The 27,447-nt window shown below is 35.9% G+C and overlaps 1 protein-coding gene across 1 annotated transcript; it reads right to left on the minus strand.

Annotated features, from left to right (window-relative positions):
* Nucleotides 1-4,991: 4,991 nt before the first annotated feature.
* LOC129948244 (uncharacterized) lies at nucleotides 4,992-27,196 on the minus strand. Its single transcript, XM_056059164.1, has 4 exons — nucleotides 27,113-27,196; nucleotides 26,921-26,982; nucleotides 10,311-10,490; nucleotides 4,992-5,615 (listed from the first exon to the last, which is right to left on the minus strand). The coding sequence occupies exons 3-4, from the start codon at nucleotides 10,484-10,486 to the stop codon at nucleotides 5,024-5,026; spliced, it is 768 nt and encodes a 255-aa protein (XP_055915139.1). The 5' UTR covers nucleotides 10,487-10,490; nucleotides 26,921-26,982; nucleotides 27,113-27,196; the 3' UTR covers nucleotides 4,992-5,023.
* Nucleotides 27,197-27,447: the final 251 nt, after the last annotated feature.

A 27,447-nucleotide genomic window follows, 5' to 3' on the forward strand; every position in this document is an offset into this window, starting at 1 on the left:
TCTCTGATTGCGTCTTGGCAATGTTGCCACTGGTTTTCGATACATTGTGTTGGCGGCAGAGAACTTCGAGAGAGGTTACTTGTCACTCGGTCGGAAAAGGATTTGGCGATCTCTGGCGATTGTAGCCGTTCGACGTTGTATCTTCTTCCAGCACCTCCCTGTCTTGCCTTGGGTCTGGAAATCCGAAGTGCTACCTTGGCTACAACGAGGTAGTGGTCCGAGTCGATGTAAGCTCCTCGGAAAGTTCGTACATCCATGATGCTGGAAGCGTGTCTGGCGTCGATCGCAATATGGTCAATCTGGTTGACGTTAGATTGATCTGGAGAAGTCCAAGTTCCTTTGTTGATGTTGAGGTGTGGAAAACGCGTTTTGACTACCATGATGTTTCGCCCCGCAGCAAAATCTATGAGCCTGAATCCATTGTCGGAAGTGTTGTCGTGCAGGCTGTTTTTTCCGATTATTCCACCAAAGATGTCTTCCCTACCTAGCTTGGCATTAAAATCGCCCAGGACTATTTTAATATCGTAGCTAGGGCACTGCTCATATGTTTTGTCTAAGAGCTCGAAGAACATATCTTTGGTGTTGTCGTCTTTCTCTTCTGTGGGGGCGTGCGCGCATATCAGGCTAATGTTGCCGAATTGAGCCTTGATGCGTATGGTCATGAGGCGCTCATTGATGCACCTATAGCTCAAGACTTCTTGCCTTAGTCTGGCTCCAATGACGAATCCACATCCAAATAAGCGCTGTTGGTTTTCGTGGTAGCAGTCACCATAGTAAATATCGCAGTTTTTCATCCTCTTTTTGCCCGGCCCATCCCATCGTATTTCCTGGATGGCGGTGATATCTGCTTTATATCGTTCTAGGGCCTCCGCTAATTCTTCGGCCGCACGTGGTCTGTTAAGGGACCTAACATTCCACGTGCATATCCGAAGTTCGTTGTCCTTTATTCGTTTGCGTTGGTTGTCAACAGTAAATCCGTCCGTATCCGAGGCTTGTTGGTGCTTCGCAACTTTGAAAGCTTTTACGTAGCCAGGAAGTCACCCCGACGCACAACCCCCAACCTGGAGGGCCAGATCCTCAGTATAACTCCAAGGATGGGGAGCCGGATAATACAGGCCTGGGCTCCGAATAAGTCGAAGAAGCCTTATAAGGTGTTCACTAAGTAGTTCAACCTTACTGGAACTGTAGACGCCACCGTTGATTCCATCTCGGGAATTCCTCCGCTGCCGTCTGGATAAGGAGAGGTGCCTTAGTGAAAACACCTCTCCCCACCTCTCTCGTTTGCTGCCCCCAACAACTTTCCACTGGGGTTGGAACCCAATCTCCAGTTGAGGTACTAGGCACCCGATGTTCACCACGTGGAGGTGAGAGTAGGAGTTGATAGACAGAGGTTGGTTTTAAGAAAAAACCTGTGGACGCTTGTGTCCTCTTGAATGCACATGTCTACCATTTGAACATCTGCATAATAAGGGTAGTAATATCCCCTTGAGTGTGTGTTTATTATAAAAAAAAATGAGCTTGTAATGAATGCATTAGTTTGTAGGTTATATTTTTTTATATTAACAATTATATTAACAATACTCTCGCAGCTGAGACACTAGCGACTCATTTTAAAACGCTTTTGTCGGCTGACGTGAATCTCCATACCTTCTCTTATGCTCTCCCCAACTTTATAGTCAATGAACTGGATGGTCCAATACTGTTACGTGAATTGGAATCAACTTTACAAAAAATGAAAAATAATAAAGCACCTGGTTTCGATGGAATTCCAGTAGAATTTTACAAAAATGGTACTGAGCAATTGAAAAATTATCTTCTTCTATACTTCAACCGATTATATAATGAGTCTCATGTTCCAAACAATCTAAACAAAGCAGTTATTTTTGCAATTTATAAGATTGGAGATGTGAACCAGCCAGAGAACTATAGAGGCATATCTATTCTTAGCTCATTAAGGAAGATCTTCACTTCAATACTCTACGAACGGCTGACCAATTGGGTTGAGGACAAAAACCTTCTCAGTATGTTTCAAGCCGGTTTTCGAGCGGGTTACTCAACGCTGGACCATATATTTGCGTTAACAAGTATTGCCAAGAAATATATTGATAAAAAGAAAAAATTATACGCTTGTTTCGTTGACTTCAAAGCTGCATTTGACAAGGTGAATAGACAAGCATTGTTGTACAAGCTCTCAATGCTTGGAATCTCTCGGAAATTCTTGCAGCTATACTTCAATTTCCTTATCTCGTCGACTGCTTCGGTATGGGATGGATCGCATCTATCAGATTGGTTTGAAACGACAACAGGTGTCCCACAAGGCTGCATTCTAAGCCCAATCCTCTTCGCTTTATTTATTGATGATATTTCCGATGTTCTTCCAGGAGGAATATCTTTTGCCGACATACAAGTAAAAGTCTTACTCTATGCTGATGACCTAGTATTTCTGGCTGATAACCCTTTCACTCTACAGCTGCAAATAAACAGGTTAAATACATTCTGCGAGAAATGGGGGTTAGCTATCAATACTAGCAAAACTAAGGTGATGATTTTTGAGACTCGTTAAAGAAGAAGGCTTCCCGAAGAGAATTGGCAACTAAATAATATTGCTATTGAAGTGGTGCAGGAATTTAAGTATCTGGGAGTTTTAATCACACACAACCTTAACTTCGCAAAGCATGTTAAGAATAAAAGTAATGAGGCTAAATTAGCTTTGAGCATAATGTGGCCCAAGTTCTTTGCGAACCAAGAAATTGATCTGTTGTCAAAATACCGTGTGTTTCGCGCGACTGTGAATACATGCATGTGCTATGGTACCCCGGTTTTCGGACATACTTATATAGAGGCGTTCGAAGCAGTACAAAGATATTTCTTCAAGCGCTTATTTAGATTGCCAAATTCAATGCCAAATTATGCCATCTACGTTGAATCAGGATTATCGCCTCTTTACATTGAAAATCTAAAATCAAACTCCGACTATTTAATAAGAGTTATGAGAAGAACCGGAAGAAGTCTTCATAAATCAATCATGGTAAGATTGTTGCAAACGAGGGCTTCACCATTCAAGGATTGGAACGAGCTAGCCCTAGCCCACGGAACTAATCTTCCCCTAAGTGAAACAAACGATGATGAATGGCCGGGGCTTTTTGCTAATGTAATCGCTAAAATAGATGAAAAAATTTACACCCAGCATCTATCTAGAGCAAATGAAACTACATCTAGAAATATGTATAAGAACCTCAATCACCAGTTACCCTCGGAAGCGAATTATTTCTGTACTGAATTTTCGGCCGAAGCTATAAGCTACATATTCAGAGCTCGTGTCGAATTGTTAAACTTAAACTTTATGCCCCACCGAGCTGACTTGTCACAAATTTGCGAGCTTTGCAACAGACGAGAGAATGAAGATACAATCCATTTTATTGCAATCTGTCCAATGCTGCAGGAAATCCGACGATTGTATTTCGAATCAAGTCATCTCACCCTAAACCGACTCTATGAAATACTCAATGGAGCCATAGGATGGTCTACCCTCTATAAGTACTGCAAACACGCCTTAGCATATCGCAATAGTTATATAACTTAAAACAGCAGTTGTTGCAGTTCAAGCACCAAAATTTTTGTTGATATCTTTTGTGTTTCAAATCACTTTAAAATTGAAAACGTATACAAATATATTTGTGTTTCAAATCATTTCAAAATTGGATCTTTTTGTGTTTCAAATCATATTAAAATTGTTAAATTTCTCAATTAAATTGTGTAAATCTAATTTTAGTTCCTTTATGCTTTTTTGAATTTGTATACTATAAAAAAAACTTGTTACTTTTATTTATTTTATTTCATTTTTATTCTTTATAACACTAAATGAAATGTCATAACAGGCAGACGGCAGAATAAGCCATGTCATTATTCTTAAGAAAAGAAATATTGTTAATCAAAAATTTGTGTTAATAAAGAAGTTATCTATCTATCTATCTATCTATTAACAATTTTATTAACTATATATATGATTTAAAGTGTTAAAAGAAGTAATAACATTTTCCGTTAAAAGTTAAAAACTTACAATGAAAAAATTATGCAAATATAAATCTAAAATTTGTATATTGAATTTAAAAATAAAATAGTTTGGTAAAATTTCACAAGTTAATAATATTGGTTATTGACATAAGGATCCCTTAAGGCTATCCATATGTGTCTTTTTTTTGTTTTCGTTGTACCAATTTGTGCTAGATCGTCACTCCATCTTTTATTGGGTAGTCCTACTGGTCTCCATTTCGTTGTCATTTGTATCCAGCTTTGGTTCTGTCTAGATACATGATAGATAGATACAGCACCATTTTAGCCTTCTTGTTCTATTTATGACGTCCATAATTCCAGTTTTATTGCGAATGTCTTCATTTCATACCCTTTGACTTCGTCGTATGTTCAGAATTATCCCTTCCATTTTGGTCTCACGCATCCTTACCTGGTAAAGTGATTTTCCTCAGTGTGTACTCCGTAAGTAAGAAGCATAACAGCTTTAAAAAAAGTCAACAAATAAAATACATCTGCATTTGGAGGGATAACCATTGTTTATTAGAAAAAGTAAAAAGGTAAGTTATTGAAATATTGAAAAAGTTTTATTTTTGTAGAACAAAAAAAGAGTAGATTGAGCTCCCGGATCGACCAACGTCTCTCAGTAAGCTACTTCCGCGATAATATCAATTTTTCCAATTTTAAAAAATCATATCTCATTCTGCACGCAAAATCAAAGCAAACAAAATAACAGCTCCTAAAGACAGAAGTGTCATTTTAGAAATGCCATTCAAAGCAACCTCCAAGCAGGCCCATCGTAACGCAGACGAAGCTGAAGCGTGTTTGTGTTTCAGCCATTAAGGTCCTTATTCAACTCCCAAAAATAGTAATTATACAAAATAAATGTTATGAATTGTTACATTGTTGAATTTAAGCTTGAATTAAAAAAAGTGGCAAATGAAACATGATTAAAAAAAGAATTATTTTCACTCTATAATGACGAATAATAATTTTATTTAAATTCCTTTAAACTCTTATTATTCATTGTAACGCGTATAACTTTCAAAATATTTGGATCTAATACACCATTCGATTGCGTTTCTACTGAAGGCACAGGCGTTGCAGCAGCGGCTGAGGCGTCAGTACCAATGGTAGAGGACATATTTTTTGACCTAAACGATCTCAATTGATTAGAATTAGAATTATTTTCTATTGTTACATTATAACTCAAATCATGAGTATCATCACGTGACACAGGGAAATTACTATGAAATAAATCACAAACACATTGACAACAATCAGTTAATTGAATTCGAATTCCATTTCTTAAGAAATTAAGATCATCCTCATCTGGGTCCAAATAGTTGTCTGGTTCGATTGGATTTGAAAGTGTTTGAAAGGGTATGTTGGCACTTCCCACCTCAAAACCACGTACAATAAAATTTTCATCAATATCCTTTTTATCACGTTGATGGTTTTTCTGCAGAGTTTTGAAGTGCGTACAAAACAATGGCATTCTATAAGGAGCTCTGGTTATTTTTCTGTCAGTGTTGCTATTTGGCCGGTCTTCCAGATGTAATGAGACAACCCTTAGTTTTGGGGATCTAAAAATAAAAACCAAAGTTATACTTTTTTTTGTATATATGTATGTATATTGCAAAAGTATTCTGAAAATGCATTAATCCATCAATGTAAAATATTTTAAAACTGCAAAAGTCGATTTAACTAACAGACTTTAAGTTATTATGTCATTGATAGGATGAAATTGTCCAACTATTTAGACATTGACAAGCTGTTTAACTCTCTTCTTAGAAAATCTCATGAAGAACAAAAAACTCGAAATTTAAAAATCAAATAAATAAAATTATATGATTAGTATACTAAATACCAATTCTTTATTTCCGATAAGATTAACATAGTCTTATAAATAATAGGTTACCATAGAAGATAGATAATAATCCAACACGGCGGCGCGGCGGCGTTGGCGGTAGAAGCCGGCGCGGCGGTAGCGGCGGCGGCGTTTCCAGTAAGCAGTATCCGTTGATGGGCATTATTCAAATGAATATTTTTCTTTCAAACAAAGAAACAAAGGTGTCCACACTCATGGAGTTCCAAAAAGCTGCCGCGGCAGAATACAAAGACCGAATTTAAATAAATTTCCTATGCCACCCATGGTAGTGTTCCAATTTATATGCAAAAGACCTGAATATTCAAGACTAATTATATAACGTGTGTAGATTTGAATTAGATGAAGCTTCGTATACAAATATACTGATTCGATCATCATTGGTATTATTTGTAGCTTATTTTGGTAGTTTAACCATTTCAAACGACAACAACAACAAAAAGTCATGGGAAATTGGGAGTTTATCGTTTTTTTTTTGTTTGGTGCGAGATACGACTGGAAAAATTAATAAAACTTATTGGTCGTTTTGACAGAGATAAAAAAGATATTCGTATTATAGGGTGTCATAAATTTAAAGAAGGTTACCATAATTATTTAATTGACAACATACATATACATATGTGTTTTTTATAGTTTATATGTTTCTGTCTGATATTGAGACTTAGAGCTTTATTTTTGTGTCGGAGAATTCTTTGTAAAGACTTAAATAAACAAAAAAAGTTCTTTTGAAATAAACAGATTATCCATTTTTTTCTTTTCCTTAGAAGATTAGCACAGTGTGAATATCAAATTTTCATCCAACTTTCACTAAGATTTAAGCATCATATTTAGCTCATTCTAGTTCCAAGGTAATTTCTAACAATAAATGAGAGCGTTTCATTTTTTGTTGTGTATACTTTTTATAAAGAGTTTTTCAATAAAAGGTTTTAATAGTTGTTAATTTATTTAATTGTAAAAGAAAGGTGTGCTATGAACAATAGAAACCGTTATTACCGTCGAAAATTTCCATGACTAATTTCAAAAACGTCACAAATTCCATCTCTTACTTACTTACTTAAGGTGGCGATACAGTCCGGGGCGAACCTGGGCCTCAACCAACATGCGTCTCCAGCCAGCTCGGTCCCTAGCTAGCTGTCTCCAGTTTCGAATGCCAAGTTGATGAGGTCCTCTCCCACCTGGGTGCGCAATCTGAGTCGCGGTCTTAATCTACTGGGCTGGAGCGTTGATGTCCATCCACTCTACATGAGCTAGCCATCTAAGCCGTTGGACTTTAATTCTCCTAACTAGGTCAGTGTCGCTGTACAGCCCGTACAATTCGTCATTGTATCTTCTCCTCCATTCTCCATCTATGCGTACGGGACCAAAAATCACCCGATGAATTTTTCTCTCGAAGCATCCTAAGACGTTCTTATTTTTCTTTGACAGGGTCCAAGCCTCAGCGCCATAAATGAGAACCGGGATGATGAGTGTCTTATAGATGGTGATTTTACATGCTCGAGAGAGGACTTTACTTCTCAATTGCCTTCTAAGTCCAAAGAAGCAGCGATTTCCAAGAGTTATTTTTCGTTTGATTTCAATGCTGGTGTCGTTGTCTGTATTAATAGCGGTGCCTAGACAAAGTCCTTAACTACCTCAAAGTTATAGCTGTCCATGGTGACGTCTTGTCCAAGACGTCGTCGTTAAGTGTCCTTTTTTGATGACACCATTTACTTGGTCTTGCCCTCATTGACCATCTTCTTCGCTTTCGTCGCAATGCTCAAAAACGCTCCACTGACATCACGCTTTGATCTTCCAATTATGTCAATATCATCTGCGTATCCGAGTAATTGGATGGACCTTTGGAAGATTGTTCCTCTAGTGTTGACAGTTGAGTTTTGCACAATTCTTTCCAGAACGATGTTGAAGAAGTCGCATGACAGTGCATCGCCTTGTCTAAAACCTTTTTTGACATCAAATGAATCGGTAAGATCTTTTCCGACCTTGATAGAGCAGCATGCATTATCCATCGTCATTCTACACAAACGGATAAGTTTGACAGGGATACCAAAACTAGAACTTGCTCTGTAGAGCTCTTCCCTATGGATAGTGTCGTATGCGGCTTTAAAATCGGTAAAGAGACCATGTTAAGAAGACTGATGCCCCTGTAGTTAGCGCAGTTTAGAGGGTCTCCTTTCTTATGTATCGGGCAAACTATGCTGAGATTCCACTCATCGGGCATGCTTTCTTCCGACCATGTTTTGCAGATGAGTTGGTGCATGCTCCGTACCAAGTCATCGCCTGCTGCTTTGAATAGTTCGGCAGCGATGTCGTCAGCTCCAGCAGCTTTGTTCGACTTAAGTTTAGATATAGCTATCTTCACTTCGTCGAGGTCGGGTAGGCGGAATTGTTGATCTGAGTCGCCGAGGTTGAGTGGTTCTATCTCCCTTACAGCGGAACTCGGTTCGTCATCGCCGTTATATAATTTGGAGAAGTGATCTTTCCATATGCTCAGCATTGACTGCAGTTCTACTACGATGTTCGCCTGATCGTCTTTACAGGTTTCGGTTCGTGGCTGGTATCCTTGGGAGGTTTCTGTTTACCTTTTGGTAAAATTAACGAAACTCATTCCTGTAATGACATCCCTCTATCTCCTCGATGGCGCGCTTTTTTTCAGTCTAAGAAGCCGGTGTTCCTCTCTCCTCTTCTGCTCGTAGAGGTCGCGAGCAGCGCCGTTTTGTATGCCTGCTGTTTCATGCGCTTGCCGCCATTCGTCGTCAAACCAGGGTTTCGTAGTGGTGGCCGTGTGAAACCTAGCACTTCAGAGGCGGCATCTCTCATGGCTGCAAGGCAATGTTGACACTGGTTTTCAATGCTTAATGCAGGAAGCATAGGACTCCTTAAGAGGTTATTAGAGACTCGATCGGAAAAGGACATGGCAGTCTCTTGCGATTTAACCGTCTAACATCGAATCTTCTCACAGTACTTCCTTGTTTTGGCTTGGATCGGGATATCCGGAGCCGTACCTTGGATACAACGAGGTAGTGGTCCGAGTCAATGTTGGCCCCTCGGAATGTTCGGATACTGTATACTGGAAAAGTGTCGTGCGTCGATCACAATGTGGTCAATTTGGTTGACGGTTGATTGATCAGGAAATTTGAACTGCGTACTAGCTACCAGAATATCTCGCCCCGCATCGAAATCGATCAGCCTGAATCCGTTGTCGGAGGTGGTGTCGTGCAGGCTGTATCTCCCGATTATGCCACCAAAGATGTCTTCTCTCCCTAGCTTGGCAATAAAATCTTCTAAGACAATTTTAATGTCAGAGCCAGGGCACTGCTCATACGAGTATGTCTTGTCCAAGAGCTCGACGAATATGTCTTTGGTGTCTTCATCTTTCTCCTCTGTTGGGGCATGCGCGCATATTAGGCTTATGTTGGAGAATAAAGCCTTGATGCGGATTGTCATGATTAGTATTACTCCAAGGAAGGGCAGCGGGATAAACCGCTCCTTACAGGTCTGGGCTCCGAATATGTCGAAGAAGCCCTATAAGGTGTTCACTAAGTAGTTCAACCTTACTGGAACTGTAGACGCCACCGTTGATTCCATCTCGGGAATTCCTCCGCTGCCATCTGGATAAGGAGAGGTGCCTTAGTGGAAACACCTCTCCCCCTCTCTCGTTTGCTGCCCCCAACAATTTTCCACTGGGGTTGGAGGTGAGAGTAGGAGTTGATAGACAGAGGTGAGTTTTAAGAAAACCTTTGGACGCTTGTGTCCTCTTGAATGCACATGTCTACCATTTGAACATCAAAATTCTATCTCAAAGGTCCAAACAAATCTTATAAGGATTTTGAATCACAAATTCTCGATGACCAACTGTGAGAAACAACACTATCAGGAAACTTTTCTTATAATAATGTAAACTGCGATTTGAAAAATGTAACCATTTTTGAAGTGACCTTAATCAGGGGTGGAATCCACTAGAGTAATTGTTGACTATCACATTTTTTTGTGATAGGTTTTTAGGTATCAATTTGACTATCATTTTATGCAGATCAGATTCGATCATTTTGATTGTCATTTATCAACAATCACCTTAGCCGATTACACCCCAGTTTCAGTACTTAGTTTTTCGTGTATCGTTACATTTTTATGAATTTCGTAGATTTTACTTGTCAAATATCAAAAGATGACACCATTAGAAGTGACAGCTGCTCAATTTGCAACGTCAGAAATATTCCATGCTAAATTTAAACGTTGGCCAACTTATCCTTCTGAAATTTTAGCTACGTCTGCATCATTCAACTTATGCATGTTTGCAATATTTCAATAATTGCGGATCAAATTTCTATATTATTGTTCTATTTTATTGTGAAAAGGATCTTATTTGTCACAACTGTATTTAATTTAAAATTACCTTTTTTCTGTAACATGATGATGAGTTGAATTTGTTATCTTCAGTGGGACTTCGGTTATATTACGTTGAGTACATGGTCGAATAACTACAGGTATTGAGTCTCCACTTATGTTACAGCTTTTCAATTTTGAAGCTGACCTCCGTTCGGATAGTTTCAATTGTGAACACATAAGCATTTTGCTGGAAGAAAAAATTACATAATTTAAATAATCAGAAAATCAAAAGCATTTTGTTTCAAGACAAAATTTCATAAATCAAAAAAAATAAAAAGTACAATGAATTATGGGAACAATAAATATAGAAAGATACAAAATTCATCTACAGCTTTGTAAGAATAGTAAGTAAGTAAGGATCAGACCATGGTATCGATCTTAAGGAGAAACGCATAAAGTTGCGTTAATATAGATATCGTAAATAAAAGTCCATACCTGGGATGCGTACTCAAGATTAGAGTGGAGTTAAGCGTTATATACAGCCAGAGGAACATAGTTCTAGGGTATTTTTCGTGTATCGTTACCTAGTTTTTTTTTATAATAAACACACACTCAAGGGGATATTACTATTATGCAGAGGCACAGTGTGAGCACTGGGAAGAGGAGAGAGGGTTTTGAAGGAGATGTCGGTGCACATTGGTTTTGAATTCCTTAATATTGCAATGACTAGTAAAGAGTGTGGTTAGGCATTCCACATTCGCGTAGTACGGCTAAAAAACGAATCTCTGTATTTGACAGTACGGCCGAAGTTGGGCTCGAGGGTATACTGATGAGCATTCCTAGAAGCGTGGTATTACGTTTGAACTGTTTAAGGGGAGGAATGCAACTGGTTATTTCATTACAGCATAAGTCGTTAAAATAGCGGTAAAAAAGGGTCAGACAAGAGACCTTACGGCGATGTTCAAGCGAAGTAAATGAACTTATGATGATATTATCATCTATCAATTTAAATGCTCTACGTTCAATACTATCCAAGAGGCTTAAGTAAGCTGCAGGAGCCCAGCCCAGAGATGGGAGTTATACTCAAGCTTTGGACGTATGTAAGTCTTGTAGATAATAGCCAGATCAGAAGGGTTGAAATATTTCTTGCATCGCCCAAGGAAACCCAAACACCTTGCGGAATTTTTGGCGACATCGCGTATGTGATCATTCCACAAGAGGTGGTTGGTGAAACACATACCGAGAATATCGAGGTGTTCAGTCTCATTTGAACTTTTAACTGTAATCATACAGTGTCGGCTCATTTAAAAACTCTTAAAGTTTGAAGATTCTGTAATTTTTTAACCCAGTACACTTATTCCTAACAACAGTTTTGTAAAAGGCTTGAAGACTTGAAAATCTAAAAATCTCCTGGAGATGATGGAATTCGCAAACAATTATTAAAAGCATTGCCTAAAAAAGTATAACTTTTTTAACTTTTATCAATGGAAAGTAGCAAAGGTTAAACCTATTGTCAAGGCTGGAAAACCTAAAGATAGCCCATCAAGTTATAGGATTATAAGTTTCTAAGCAATATCAGTAAACTTTTTGAAAATGTGTTAAAAGACCACCTCATGGAACATACTGATGTAAGAAGCATATATCCAATTGAACAATTTGGACTTAGAGCAGGTCACTCCACCTTAGAATAAAAAAATATGTCAAAAACAATCTTGTTTTAATAAAAATTCGACAGGTCTAGTTTTGTTAGACATAGAAAAAGACTTTGACACTGTTTGGAAAGATGGACTCATCTTTAAGCTTATTTCGTTGAATTTTTCAAGATATCTTACTCAAATTAACGAGCTCTTTCGGATGCTGTGGTAAGGTCCGTCATATTTCTGCCTTACCCCGGCAAGCGGCTCTGACGGGGCTGACCGTCTTTCCGCTTTACTCGTGGGAATAAAATGAAAAAATTTAAAAATAAACAAACAAACAAAACTATCTTAAGACAAAAAAATCGCACCAAGGCTGCCAATGCGGTCACATCACCTGAAAAGGCTGTCGAGCCAAATCAGGTGTGTGAACGTGTTGCCAACCCTGTGGTTGCTACTAGTGGCGAGAGTCCTTCTCCCTCTACTAGCCGCAACATATACATGAAGGAATTACCCGTCAGTGGAACAGCTGTGACGCTCGGCAGTCCCAATGGCGGAAATTCCACACCCCACCTCTTCCCCGCTCCTGCTAGGACGTCGCAAGCGACCCCAAAAAGGGACACCCCATCCGGAGAGACAAAATCTGCGACATGTGGAATTGACTCAAAGGATGAGGGCACACCCGGATTGGCATCGGTAGCGATTAAATCTGGAGGTGGACCCACATCTGTGACACACGGACATAGCTCTGGGCCGGCCAAAAAGAAGTCCAAGAAGTCACAGGCCAATCGAGACCAACGCAATGCCGAAAGGATTCTAGCCGCAGTCGGTGTCATAACGGCGGCGTAAAGAACCCCAGAGCAAACGCGTAAACTCGAATGGGCTAGTGGCTTTCTTAGCCATAAAGCTTAACCGACCTGCGGCGACTCAACGTCAAAGCGAGATAGGTCTTTCGAGGGTGACAAGCCCGAACCAAAAAGGCAGAAGGTGCTTTCCAACAGCACATCAGCCGTCAACAAAGATCTCTCCTTCAGCGACGCGCTCAAAGGTAAGATCATTGCCGCGGTCATTGACAGGAGTCATGTGGATGGTAACATCTCTCATGATCATTGGGCAGAGGTCAAGGCTCACCTCGGTTTCAGATTTTTATCTGTTATCGAGGAAAATCCGGGGCCTCTCCCAGATACAGCCGATGCAGGATGGTACCAAAATCGTATCAAACTCATCGCCTGTGGTGATCAGAGATCTTTCGATCTATACAGGGCTGCTGTCAATGGCTTGCCAGAAGTCTGGCCGGGTGCCAAGCTCGAGGTTGTTGCAAGGGAGAATATTCCTTGCCGGCCAAGAGCACGTATAATGGTCCCGGCTCTTCACAACTGTCCAGACATGATCATGAAACTGATCAAAACAAGTAATCCGGACCTGCCTACTCACGACTGGAAAGTACCAAAGGTTGAGAAGGAGACAGTGGGTCACTATAGATCGGCTCTCGTGCTGATCAATAGGGAATCACTGGCTCCACTGGCCGCGACCAAAGGTGTGATTAGGTATGGTTTCGATGAAATCATGATGCGGATATACAAAAAAGATGAAGACACGCTAAACACGCCCCCCACAGAAGCCTCTTCAGCGGAGGGAAGCGATTCATTGGCAACGAAAATGGAGGTCGATGCAACACCAAAAGTGGAACCATCGACATCCACTGCCCCAAATAAGCCATCCGACGTGGAGGCTAAAACTAAAGTCGACAGTAACTCCGACATGGAGACTGAAGACGCCACCTTAGGCATCACCCAGAGTGAGGAAGACCTGCTTAGGTCCTCCTCAGACGAGGAAAACGCCGACAAAACAGTGGTGGAGGTTGATCTGACTAATAGTAGCAATGCTGCGATTAGTACAGATTAATCTCCATCACGCCATCATGGCCACGAACAACCTGATACTCCGACTGCATATGAACAAGGAAGACATCGTCTTAATACAGGAGCCGTGGGTCTCAAACTCCATCATCAGAGGTCTCAGGACTCCTGGCTATAAAATATTGTATGCATCGGAGAAAGGTGAACCAAGGTCATGCATGTTAGTAAAAAATTACTTAAACATATTTTTACTCCCCAATTACAGCGACAAGGACACCACCACCGCTGTCCTAACAACGGATAAAGCCACTTCTGGCTCATATCCTCCTACCTTGGCCACGACAGCCCAATTCCAGGAAACACCTTGAGGAAGGCAATTGCGGACGCGCAATCGAAAAAAGTTGGTCTCCTAATTGGTTCAGACGCTAACGCCCATCACACGGTATGCGGTAGCTCTGATATAAATGAGAGAGGTGAGTACTTATTTGATTATTTACTAAGCACTAACCTACTCATAAGTAATATTGGTAATGAACCCACTTTTGTAACCAAAAATAGGAAAGAGGTACTTGATATTACACTTACCTCTGACTCGATCCACAATATGATTTCAAACTGGCATGTCTCAAAAGAGAATTCCTTCTCTGACCACAAATACATTCAGTTTGAGCTCAAAGATGTAGCAAATACATCTACGGGATTTCGAAATCACCGGAATACAAACTGGGAGCGTTATAGGGAGGTACTAGCACAACTGCTTTATCACAACCTTCTTAAAAGCTCCTCCAGTAAAGATGAACTAGACCTTTCTGTAAATCATCTCACCGAAGCCTTAAATGAATCAATGAGATCTTCATGCCCTGTAACCATTTTAAAGGGTAAAAAGAAACCTTATTGGTGGCATTAAGAATTAGAACCATTCAGAAAGAGCTGTCGTAAACTCTTTAACAGATCTAAGTACACTAGATCTCCTTCTGACTGGGAATTATACAAACAAGCTCTAAAGCAATATAAAAAAGAATTAAGAAAGAGTAAGAGGTCTTCTTGGAGAAATTTTTGTGGTAAAATAGAAAATACTTCAGAAGCCTCAAGACTCAGGAAAATTCTCTCAAAAAGTCCAACAATACCTAGTGCTTTAAAGACAGAAGCAGGCACGTGGACTATCACAGATGAAGAATCTCTTAATTTGTTATTAGACACCCACTTTCCAGGTAGTTCTAACATACTCAACGACTTAACATCAGAGTCTCAAGCTTCTACAAGCGATTTAGTTGATCTAATAACGCGGGAAAAACTGCAATGGGCCATAGACAGCTTTGATCCATATAAATCTCCAGGACCAGATAGAGTCATTCCGGCCGAACTACAAAAATGCTCAGACATGATTATTCCACCATTGGAAATCATTCTGACAAGCTGTGTAAGGTTGAGATATATTCCCAAAGCCTGGAGAATGGCAAAAGTAGTCTTCATTCCCAAAGCAGGGAAACCCTCACACGTTAACCCTAAAGATCTACGACCAATCAGCCTATCATCCTTCCTTCTTAAAACCTTGGAAAGATTGATTGAAATTTATATCAGACATAATTTAAACCCATGTCTCATTTCCACAGCTCAACATGCTTACTCTAAGGGAAAATCAGTAGAATCAGCACTTCACTCACTGGTACGTACTATTGAACATTCCCTCGAATACAAAGAATATAACCTGGTAGCGTTCCTAGATATTGAAGGAGCTTTCAACAACGTCAGTTACCAGGCGATCACAACAGCAATGGATAAGCTGAAATTAGAGAAGTCACTCATAGATCTTATAAGTCTCATGCTCAAAAGCAGGACAATAATTTCTAACATGAGAAGTTTTACTACCACCAGATCGGTGAATCGAGGCACTCCCCAAGGTGGAGTCCTTTCGCCTCTTTTGTGGAACATGGTAGTAAACGACTTACTTACAACATTGGAAACAGAAGGTTTCAAGGTGATTGCCTACGCTGACGACGACGTTGCGATATCCGTATCTGGGAAGCACCCCCAAGTTCTCTCGGAACTCCTACAAAATGCCCTAAACAGGCTAACTAAATGGGCTAATCAATGTGGAATTAGACGTCAACCCACACAAAACAGAATTAATACTCTTCTCGAGAAGATATAAAATTCCTCAGATTAGCCCACCCAAGATTAAAGGAATACCATTAAGCTTTTCCGACCAAGCTAAATATTTGGGCCTCATTTTAGACAAAAAACTAAATTGGAAGGCAAATATTGATGAAAGAGTCAAAAAGGCTACTGTAGCGCTTTTTACATGTAAAAAGGCCATAGAATCAAAATGGGGCTTCTCCCCAAAAATAACCCACTGGCTACACACTTCGGTAATCAGGCCGATACTCATTTATGGAGCCGTCGTATGGTGGACCGCACTGGATAAGATGGTAAATCTAAATAAACTCATTAAAATCCAGCGGTCAGCAGGTATGTGCATCACAGGAGCACTTCGCACAACACCAACCGCAGCACTGGAAGTGCTTTTAAACCTAACACCACTTGACATCTTCTCTAAAAAGGTGGCTGCCAACTCATGTGTAAGGCTTAGAGCCACCTCTCAATGGACCAGTAACAATACTGGACATACAACTATTCTAGACAATTTCAGATCTATCCCAGATCGATTAGACTATACCACCCCAAAAATGGTATTTGATAAAAGATTCCATGTGTCCATCCCTTCAAGATCCTCTTGGGAAGAAGAGGGACCCCTGGAAGACGATGCGGTACACTTCTATATTGACGGTTCAAAGACCGATCACGGAGTTGGAAGTTGTATCTTTTCAGAACAACTGAATCTCAGTCTATCCTATAGACTTCCCAATCAATGTAGTGTATTTCAGGCAGAAGTAATGGCGATTAAAGAAGCACTATCCGGGCTCAAAGAAAACGTTATATCTTGTAAGGATATACGAATCTTCTCGGACAGCCAAGCCGCTCTTAAATCTCTAGCGTCTGTCTCCACAAACTCTCGAACAGTCCACGATTGTCAATCATCTCTGAAGGAGATGACGGAACAGTTTAACATTCACCTCATTTGGGTGCCGGGCCACAGAGACATTCCGGGAAATTGCAAAGCCGATGAGATCGCCAAAAACGAAACACTTCTGCCTTATGTTAGACAAAAACATAACATAGGAACACCACTTGCTACATGCAAATATCTTCTCAAGCAATATGCTTTAGAAACAACAAATACTAGATGGTCACAAAGTACCACCTGCCTGGCAACCAAGCAAATATGGCCAAGTATTGACTTAAAACGGTCAAAAGGCTTGATATCACTAAGCAGACAAAGTATAAGCTCTACAATTGGAGTAATAACGGGACACTGCCTCATAGGTAGACATGCTCTGAGGCTAGGGGTCTACACAAATGACTTCTGTAGAAGCTGCATGGACGAGGAGGAAGAGGAAACAGTCCAACACCTTCTATGTACATGTCCAGCACTCTCCATTAGAAGGAATTTCTTTCTCGGTAATCCCTTCTTCGATAACACCAGTGAACTGGCAACGATTGACACAAAACGTCTCTCTAACTTTATTAAAAGTACAAAATGGTTTGTTTAAATTCATTACTCTCCCATGAGTAACCTCATTAGTGGTATCACAATGGACCCTTGAGGTCTATGTGCGTCAATGATATCTGGACAGCCACTCCAACCTAACCTAACCTAACCTACTCAAATTAATAGAAATTTTTTGAAAAACCGAACGTTGTTTGTTAGTAGGTACTGGACTTGCGAAATCTTCTTTATTAACTTCCCATACGAAGTTATTGTAAAGGGTCCGACTTGTCAAATTGAAAATTTTGCCATTTCTCGACGTTTCAAGGTCCCTAGAGTAGAAATAAAAGACGTACGTTCTAGACGTTTCCATAGCTCAAGAACCAGAAGAGATATCGATTTCAAATAAATTTTGTTATACAGATAATAAGGCAGAAAGATGCAGAAAGGGCTCTGAAGAAAATTGCATGGGTGGTTTTTTTACCATAGCAGTTTGAAAAAAGGTGAACATTTTGGTTAACCCTAGATATCTTACGAACCAAAAACGCTAGAGACTTGAATTAAATTTTATATAATATATTGTAACGTGATATTAAAGAAGTATATTTTTTGAAAAATTTGTTATTTATGTTATATGTATTTGTAAAGAAATTTTGTTTTTTTTTCAAAATCTTTTAAATTGTTTGTCGAATTTAAAATAATGTAAAAATTGTGCCACAAATAAAACAAAACTGAACTGAGCTGAAGTAATTTAACATATTTCCATATAAAAAATCCGCGAGTGTACCAAATATTCTTTTCTCCAAAAGAATTGTTTTAGGTCTGCTCTGATATAGGGTTTTCCATTGTTAAGAAAAAATAATTATGTTTTTATTTGAATTGACATTCACATCAATTTTCTCCATTTGTGTATTGAACTTGGATTAACAAAACATACGTATTTAAAATAAAGTTGCGGTTCTTTATTTTTAAAAAACATCTTTGTTCTTTAAAATCGTGTTCAAAATATTCTTATTATTCTGGAAGCTTCATTGTTTTTACTATAGTTTTTTACTAGTTTTACAAAGTAAGAGTCAACACTAACCTACAAAATTACGTAACCCGGGAAAAAAATTTATGTATTAAGCGAACCCTATTTTCTTGTTTCTAAATTAAAAATAATTTTGTTTTAACTATGCAACTAAATATAAAAGAACTGTTCTAGAATTAGCAAATGCTGGAAGGCTGATTGAAATTTTAAAATGTTACGATTTAATTTAACCTTCTTCTCTTTGCTGACCTCGTGTAATACACACGTCTCATAAGTATCCTAAATTATATTATTTTAATATTCATTTTTAATTAAGAAATATTTTATGTTAAATGAAGTGGACTTTAGTATTGTAACTACAATCTTTTATTTCAAGTCGTCTAAAGGTGCTCCACTATTAATCTCCTAATGTACATATATTAAAATTCAAACTTCATTACTTCTCAAAACTCTGTCTAGGTTTTACAATATTAATTCTTATGACGGGTGTCACACTTGCAAATTGTCATCGAAGATTGTAAACCTTAAAAAAGGAACACATTGCGCTTCGTAGCCTACAGGACAAACATTTCTAGTGCTTTCTGCTCTTGCAACTCATACATCATGCCAATGAAGGAAAATTTATATAAGAGGTGTAACAACAATAATTCAGATCCTTTTCTTTTTCCTAGAATTAAAAATAATTCCATTGTTTTGTTTTTCCTTCACAGAAATGGGAAGACTCAAATGCAACGTACTATTTAAGACTTAACATCGATCGGCATCGTGCGTGAACAATTAAAATCAACATGCAACAGATAAATCAAAATGACAAGTGATTTGAGGAGTTTTTGAACTGCTATTCAAAAAGTAAGGGGATGGGAAAATAGTGTGGCATCAATGACGCATGAAAAATCAAAGATGTCAATTTAAATTAAATATAATTTTGTGTTTGTGTTTTTTGAGAGGCTACCGCTTGCAATCATTTTATTTTGTTGAGTGTAATATTTCGTGTAGTAAAATGTATGGAGTTCAGAGTGTTCAAAAAATGAATGCACGACTAGGAACTGCATCACATGAATTTGATTCCTATTGTCCATTAAATGGAACTAGGCTTTGGTCTGATAGGTATCAAAAGGGGTTCACAGTTAATAAAGTTATGATAAAAATAATTTGGCTAAACATGAGTGATTCTCAAAAGAGGCATGTGCAGGAAAATAATATCTCAGAAGTCTTTTTTTTTGTTTAATACACTTCAGAATTTCAGAAAGTAGTAAGATTATAGCAAGCGTCAAACTACGATCAGAAGCTCATCATAAGTGCATGTGTTAATTCTTAGTAAAAAATAATACAATTATAGCCTAACACTTGCACAAAACACAAAACAAAATTAGCATTTAACTATTACAGAACAAAAAATATAATGAGAACGTTTACCATACTGGAGCACTGGTTCTAAACAATAATTTTAATCCCACCTTATTTAAATTCTAGGTTAGGTTAGGTTAAAGTGGCTGTCCAAGATGGAAACGGACACACTTAGGCCAGTTAAATGGCCCATTGTGATTCCACATGAACCTTGAGGCTTCCTCCTTAGCTCAATGGAACCAGCTTGAGTCCCTTACGAAACGTGAGAGGCTGATTATACCGATATGATTTAGATCGTTTAGATCGTTAAAGAAGAATTCTCATAGGTAATTCTTGCGTTTTCGAGCTAGAGCAGGGCATTTGCAGAGAAGATGAAGAACCGTTTCTTACTCTTCCTCGTCCATACAACTTCTGCAAAAGTCATTTGAGAGCCTACTCTCCTATTAGACAGTGTCCGGTTATGACACCTATTATCGAGCTTATATGCGATCTGCTTAGAGAGAGCAAGCACCTTGAACGTTTTAAATCCAGTGTTGGCCAGATGTTTTTTGTGACTTGACACGTGGTGATGTTGTTTCACCTGGTGCCTGCCCTCCTCACAGCGTCTTGCATTAGCAGCAGTTTACAAGTAACGATTGGTATGCCAGTACTTGCCAAACGTGGGCTGTACTGTATCGTTCCTGGCGAGTTCTATGGCCGGGCACCCAGCAAAGGTGAATATTAAACTGTTGCGCCATCTCTATTAGAGATGACCGACAATTATAGACTGCTATAGAGTTTGTAGAGACAGAGTCCAGAGATTTGATAGCGGCCTGACTATCAGAGAGAATACGGATATCAGATGTTGATATCACGTTTTCTATGAGCCAAGACAAGACTTCCTTAATCGCCAAAAGTTCCGCCTGGAACACGCTACAATGATTGGGAAGGCGGAATGAGAGACTTAATTTCAGTCGTTCATTCGACTTAAAGCTTCATTCTTCCCATAGTTAGTTCTATGGAAGTCAATATGTATAAAATCAAATGTGCGCAGGTGATGAGTTCCGCCTCGGTAATTCAAATGTACACAAGAAAGCAAATAAGGTGCAATAATTTCACCGTTAATGAGTTGATGAAAAAATACTAAATGGAGAGATTGCATTTGAAGAAGTAGAATACGATGTTCATAGGGAGGCAGATTAAAAGGATCTTCCTAAGGAAGACCCTTTAGGGCAGTTAAGGTAACAATGTTTCTCGCCAATTTCTTGCAGTTTTTGGAGTCATATACTACCCCTGTTTTTTTGGCATTCTATAAATAGTATAGTAGAAAATTCCCAAGAAAACCCATCGGCAGTAGCTAGATTTTTGTATTTAAAAATTGGTACAACTGAAAGAAGACCTGTTGGAATAATAATTAAAAAAAAGACACAAATAGCAGAAAGTTTTGTGAAAACAAAAAATTCATACGAATCGATCCCAATATGAAATAGGAGTCGATTGATTTTTCCCCCAAATGGAAAACACATGATTCCAGATGCACAACTACTCAACGAACACAGCTATCGAGATACAAAGGCAATATCAATCGTACCAGCATTTAAGAACGAAATCACATAAGATACATTCGAGGCTCGTATAAATGTCACAAACCCATCCGTAGTAAGATTCTACTTTACTTTTATCGGTAGTATCGATACCGCGGATATTGTTTTTGTTATTCATGTAAAATTCTACTATACTATCGATAGATTTTCCAACAAAACACGGGTATTGATGGAAAACAAATTCAATTAATTTGCTTAGTTTTTTAACAAAGCTGTATGGATAATATTTTATTTTCCTGAACATGTCTGGTGATAAACAAGTAAATGAGTAGCTTAAATATAGAAAATTAAAATAAAAGTCCTTTTGAAAAAATGAAATACAATTGCTGGATATATATATTCTTTTGAGCTTAAGAGTATCTTAATGTAATTTAAGTATATTCAATTTTGTAATAAACTATCTTATTTTAATTTATACAAATTTTGTTTGTATTAATTGAAGTATGACTCGTGGTTTAAAAAAAATTGTGAAAGGCAATGTCTTAAAAACGATGCCAATGACTCTTACAATGCCATTGTACTATCATCATATTTCTCACATCAAAATATTAATAACTTAATAACTTTAAGTTTTGATTTATTATTAATTAATTATCATTTATTTTAAATTAATAAAATATTTTAGCATTTTTCATTAGATTTACATATATGAAAATTAAAGTATTATTTATAAATGTTATAGAGTTTAATCTTTAAACAAAATGTACAAAATATTGAAAATAAAAAGAGATTACAATAAATTAAGCATATAACATTTTATTTAACATTGAATATACTTAAAAAATCACTGCTATTTTCTAACTCCCATCTTAAAAACGTACGCATGCTTATAAAATAAGTACGATCAAAAATTTATTTTTCATCAACTTTAATTTTTAAACATTATGAAAAATGTTCTTCTAAAATTGTAGGCACGTAAAATTTGAAATTGTGTGTTATTTATTTTTTAAAAAATTTTTTAATCTTTGAAATTAAAGTCAACATTTCAAGTAATTTCTAGGAATTCGTGGGAAATATTAATTATCTTAATTCTTAATTATTATTTTATTTTCTACTTAATTTAGTCAGCAATATTGATGTACATTTTTAAGATTTGTTTGGTACGTTTGGGAAGCTATTTTTATGATACATATCTCAAGAACCAGTAGCGATATCGAGTTCTAATAAATTTAGATATATTAACATGGAAAACATGCAAAACGGATTTTCAAAAAAATTGAGTAGAAGGTTTGTTAACTTTAAATCTCACGAATCAATAACTCTAGTGACCTAAATTAAAATTTATACAACATAATGCGATGTGATATCCAAAAAGAATAATTTTGAGAAAAATTAAAGACATGCTTTTTTCTTATAATAAATAAAAACCTAATTGTCAGTTTTTTTTCATACACAAAATAATCTAAAAATAATGCTACAAAAAATTGTTAAAAACTGATGTTGGAATCATATATTTCGAAAAAAGATCAAGGTTATAACTTTTAAATTATTTCATTCTATGTACAATTTTTTTGTTAACGTAAGATAATGTTCTTAAAAAAATCCAATAAACATTTTTCTTAGTTTTAGTTCAATGGAAAACTTTGTTTTAAAAAACAGCAAAATCTACAAAAACAACAAAAGACTAAAAAGAAATGGTGTTCAACTCAAGTATTATGAGAACAGAGAAATATATTCAATTCAAATTTTTTCATCTCACATAAAATGTTATTTATATTTTCTTGAACTTTTAAACAAATATGCAGGCGAGATGGGAAGTTATAAGTGTAGGTCGCATCCCAGCCCCTTTTTTAATACATATGAGCTTAAGACAATTTGAAAATTAAATGTTAGTAATGAAATTAATTTTAATTTTAATTAATTTCAACCGATTTGCATTAAGTGTTTTTACTTTTTAGACTAAAAATAACATTAATCCCCATACAATTTTGTTTAGTCAAAAATCGAAAATTCCAATTTTCTCAAAAATGAAACGTCAGTTTTTTTTTAATTTTCTTTGTTTTTTTTCTTAATTTTGTTTCTTTAAATATATTAAAAATTTGTTTGGATTGGTCTAGAAGAGTACCCCCATAAAATCGTTATTATTTTTTTAAGTTGTCTCGAAAACTAAAAAAATTAACATTTTGTTTATTACATTCGTTATCTCGAAAATGGGTCATTCATTTCATTTCGCAATTAAAACATAAAGGTATTCTAATAAGATCTAAAGAACTACATAATACAAATATTTTTAAACCCATATACAAAGTTTATTCAAACGACATTTAAATTTTTAAAAACAAACTTTTTTACAGGTAAACTAATTTTAAAATACAGGAAATATAGCAACTTCGTTTAATCCAGTAATGGAATTTATTAAATTCCCATAGGAAGTTATTGTAATGGGTCCGATTTGTCAAATTGAAAATTTTGACATTTCTCGACGTTTCAAGGTCCCTAGAGTCAAAATAAGCGATTTTTAGATGTTATATAATTTTATATAATACACTGTAACGTTATATCAAAGAAGTATATTTTTTGAAAAAAAAAATCCATTTAACGTTTTTTTTATAAATAAAAAAAGTGACAAAAAAATTGGTCAACTCCAAAATTTTACGACTTAAATATGATTTCATCTCCAAAACAATTTTGTGCAACGAAGAATAATGTTTTTGACATCTAATAAAATTTTGTGATAAATCGAAATTACAGTTTTTTTTATAGAAAATAAAAATCTAAAAAAATATTACTCAAAATTGGTAAAAATTGAATATCGATTCAAATATCTTTTCAAAAACTTGAAATTTAGGCTTCAAACTTATTTTATCTTATAAGAAATATTGTTTTCAACATTTTAAAAAATGTTGAGAAAAATCGAATTGACAGTTTTTTTACAAAAAATAAAAATCGAAAAAAAAAATTAATAAAAGGTGGTAAAAATTGATTTTCGACTCAAATATCTTTTCAAAACTATTAGATATTGGCTTCGATTTACTTTTATCTTTCAAAAAATATTGTTGTCAACATTCAGTAAAATTTTGAAAAAAATCGAATTGACAGTTTTTTTACAAAAAATTAAAAACCGAAAAAAAAATATACAAAAGTTGGTAAAAATTTACTTTCGACTGAAATAGCTTTTCAAAAATTAAAAATATTGGCTTCAAACTTGTTTTATTTCACAGAAAATAGTACTCAAATTTGGTAAAAATTGATACGAGTACATATAGACAAACTTTTAAGCAAGACAAATAGACAGACGGGATGGGAAGTTATCAGTGTGGGTCGCATCCCATCCCATTTTTTAAATACATATGAGCTTAAATCAACTTTAAAATTAAATGTTAGTAATGAAATTAGTTTTGTTCGTCATGTTTAGGACAAATATTTATAAAAACAAACTTAACACAAAACTTTTTAAGAACTAGTAAACAGTAAAACTGTTTTTGAAGCTATTGAATAAAATAACCTTTAAAAGCAAGAGCTTCAACAAAATTAGGAGCATTTTTGGTAGAACTTTAACTTTTGAGAACAACATTTCAATTTCCTTTTTACTTACGAAATATAGGAATTTGTTTGTCTTGCTCTTGAAGGGTACCCCCATAAATCCCTTATTAACTTCCCATAGGAAGTTATTGTAATGGGTCCGATTTGTCAAATTGAAAATTTTGACATTTCTCGACGTTTCACGGTCCCTAGAGTCGAAATAAAAGATTTTTAGAAAGATGTCTGTGCGTGCGTGTGTACGTACGTCCGTACGTTCGCGACGTTTTTTTCGTCGTCCATAGCTCAAGAACCAGAAGATATATCGATTTCAAATAAATTTTTTTACACAGATAATAAGACAGAAAGATGCAGAAAGGGCTCTCAAGAAAATTGTGTTGGTTGTTTTTTTACCATAGCAGTTTGAAACAAAGGTGAAAATTTTGGTTAACCGTAAATATCTTACGAACCAAAAACGCTAGAGACTTGAATTCAATTTTATATAATGAACTGTAACGTGGTATCAAAGATTTATATTTTTTGAAAAAAATCAATAAAACGGTTTTTTTATAAATCAAAAAAACTGAAAAAAAATTTGTCACCTACAAAATTTTACGACTAAAATATGATTTCATCTCCAAAACAATTTTGTGCAACGAAGAATAATGTTTTTGACATCTGATAAAATTTTGGAAAAAATCGAATTACCAGTTTTTTTATAAAAAATAAAAATCTAAAAAAAAACATTACACAAAGTTGGTAAAAATTGCATATCGATTCAAATATCTTTTCAAAAACTTAAAATTTAAGCTTCAAACTTATTTTACCTTATAAGAAATATCGTTTACAACATTCTGAAAAATTTTGAGAAAAATCGAATTGACAGTTTTTTTTTACAAAAAATAACAACCTAAAAAAAATTTATAAAAGTTGGTAAAAATTGATTTTCGACTCAAATATCTTTTTAAAAATTGGAAATATTGGCTTCAAACTAATTTTATCGTATAAAAAATATTGTTTTCAACATTTAATCAAATTTTATAAAATTTTACAAAAAATAAATCTAAAAAAAAAAAACAATACTAAAACTTGGTAAAAATTGGCTTTCGACTCAAATAGCTTTTCAAAAATTAAAAATATTGGCTTCAAACTTATTTTATTTCACAGAAAATATTGTTTCAGATATCCAGTAATTTTTATATAAAATTCCAACAGTCCGTTTTTTCATAAAAAAATAAAAGCTACAAAAAATAGTAACGCAAATTTGGTAAAAATTGATACGAGTAAAGACAAACTTTTGAGCAAGAAAAATTGATAGACGGGATGGGAAGTTATCAGTGTGGGTCGCATCCCATCCTCTTTTTTAAATTGCATTACTGCTAGGTCTATAAATATACTATAAATGACTTAAAAGTGTATTCCAAACGAATAGATATGCATAACCCTTTAAGTGCTCCCTAGGGTACTTAAACAATTTAGGATGACCAGATACAAACCCAGAAAAAAAATGCATTTTGTATCTCCCTCTTACTGGAGTTTTTTTTAGACTATGTGGTTTTCAATGTGGCAAAACTTTTTTCGAAATTAGCCTTTATGACAGCTGTCACATAATTTAATAAATAGACTTACTCCTGAACAATGTTTGGAAACCGTAAACAAACTATTGGTTTACTTTATCTCGCGTTGTGGGCCTATGGCGTGGTCTTTCAGATTTTGTAATTTTATTGGGTTATTTGACCTCGATTGGTGCCTTAGAATAGAATATTCGGCGCGATAGTGCTAATATACAACCCCAATTTCGCTTCTGGGCTACAATATATTCGCGTTGGCAACTTGACTAAAACTGCTTTTAAAACAGAAGGTAAACATTTATCTTTATAATGCGACTTAATTCTGGGTCAAAACATTAAATAAATAAATAAATATCCTTTATAATAATAATAACTTCTTGACGTATCACCTTTTAATTTTTGTTCTTTTTTATTTTATATTCAACTTGTGTTAGCTAACTCGAGAACTAATTAAGTGCTACAAAACAGCTATATAGTTAAAAAATTCATATGAAACAATAAAACTAATAGACTTGCAAAATAAAACAACATCTTTAACATTCTCAAAATATTTCCAAAAGTCTACATTTTTAAAAATAGCAATCACAATTCATGTCTTCTTTTTTTAAATATTTCCTTAATGAAGAAATAACACCATGCAAACTTACCCCAAATTTTGTTTTGAAAGTTCTTATTAGCCAAGTCAGTTCACATTTTTGAAATACTTTTTCTAATTAAATAAATCACAGTTTTTGTTTAGTTAGAAGATTTTCTAAATTCTTTTAATACTATAATAATCCTTGTTTTTCAATATAAGAACATCAACATTCCAAAATAGAAGAAGCTCACTGAATAAATACCTTAATGTCTTGAATATGTGCAGAACTACAATAGACTGATGGAATACACCGCTAACGCAAAATGCTGTAGCTCACATTAATTTCCTGGAATACTATTTTGTATGAAGTGAAGGTAGTATCTCATGACATGCATAAAAGACATACGTAAAAAATGTTAACATGCTATATTCCGCATCAACTTGGCAGAAACTTTTCCAGACAACAACTTATACATTATGCCATAACTATAACCTATATAAACGCCTTGTATACCTTTGTCCTATTTTTTGTTTATATTCATTAATAACTCATATGAGGTAAAATATTTTCCCTACAAGGGGGTAGATATTATAAAA

The sequence above is a fragment of the Eupeodes corollae genome, chromosome 2 (genome assembly GCF_945859685.1).
Source record: "Eupeodes corollae chromosome 2, idEupCoro1.1, whole genome shotgun sequence".
In the NCBI taxonomy this organism is placed as follows: domain Eukaryota; kingdom Metazoa; phylum Arthropoda; class Insecta; order Diptera; family Syrphidae; genus Eupeodes; species Eupeodes corollae.

Bases quoted from the DNA above. Each gene is read 5' to 3' on its own strand.
- LOC129948244 (XM_056059164.1), bottom strand. From the start codon at position 10,486: ATGCTTATGTGTTCACAATTGAAACTATCCGAACGGAGGTCAGCTTCA. The intron at 5,616-10,310 runs GTAATTTTAAAT...TTTTATTTTTAG, and splicing joins CATCATGTTACAGAAAAAAG to ATCCCCAAAACTAAGGGTTG.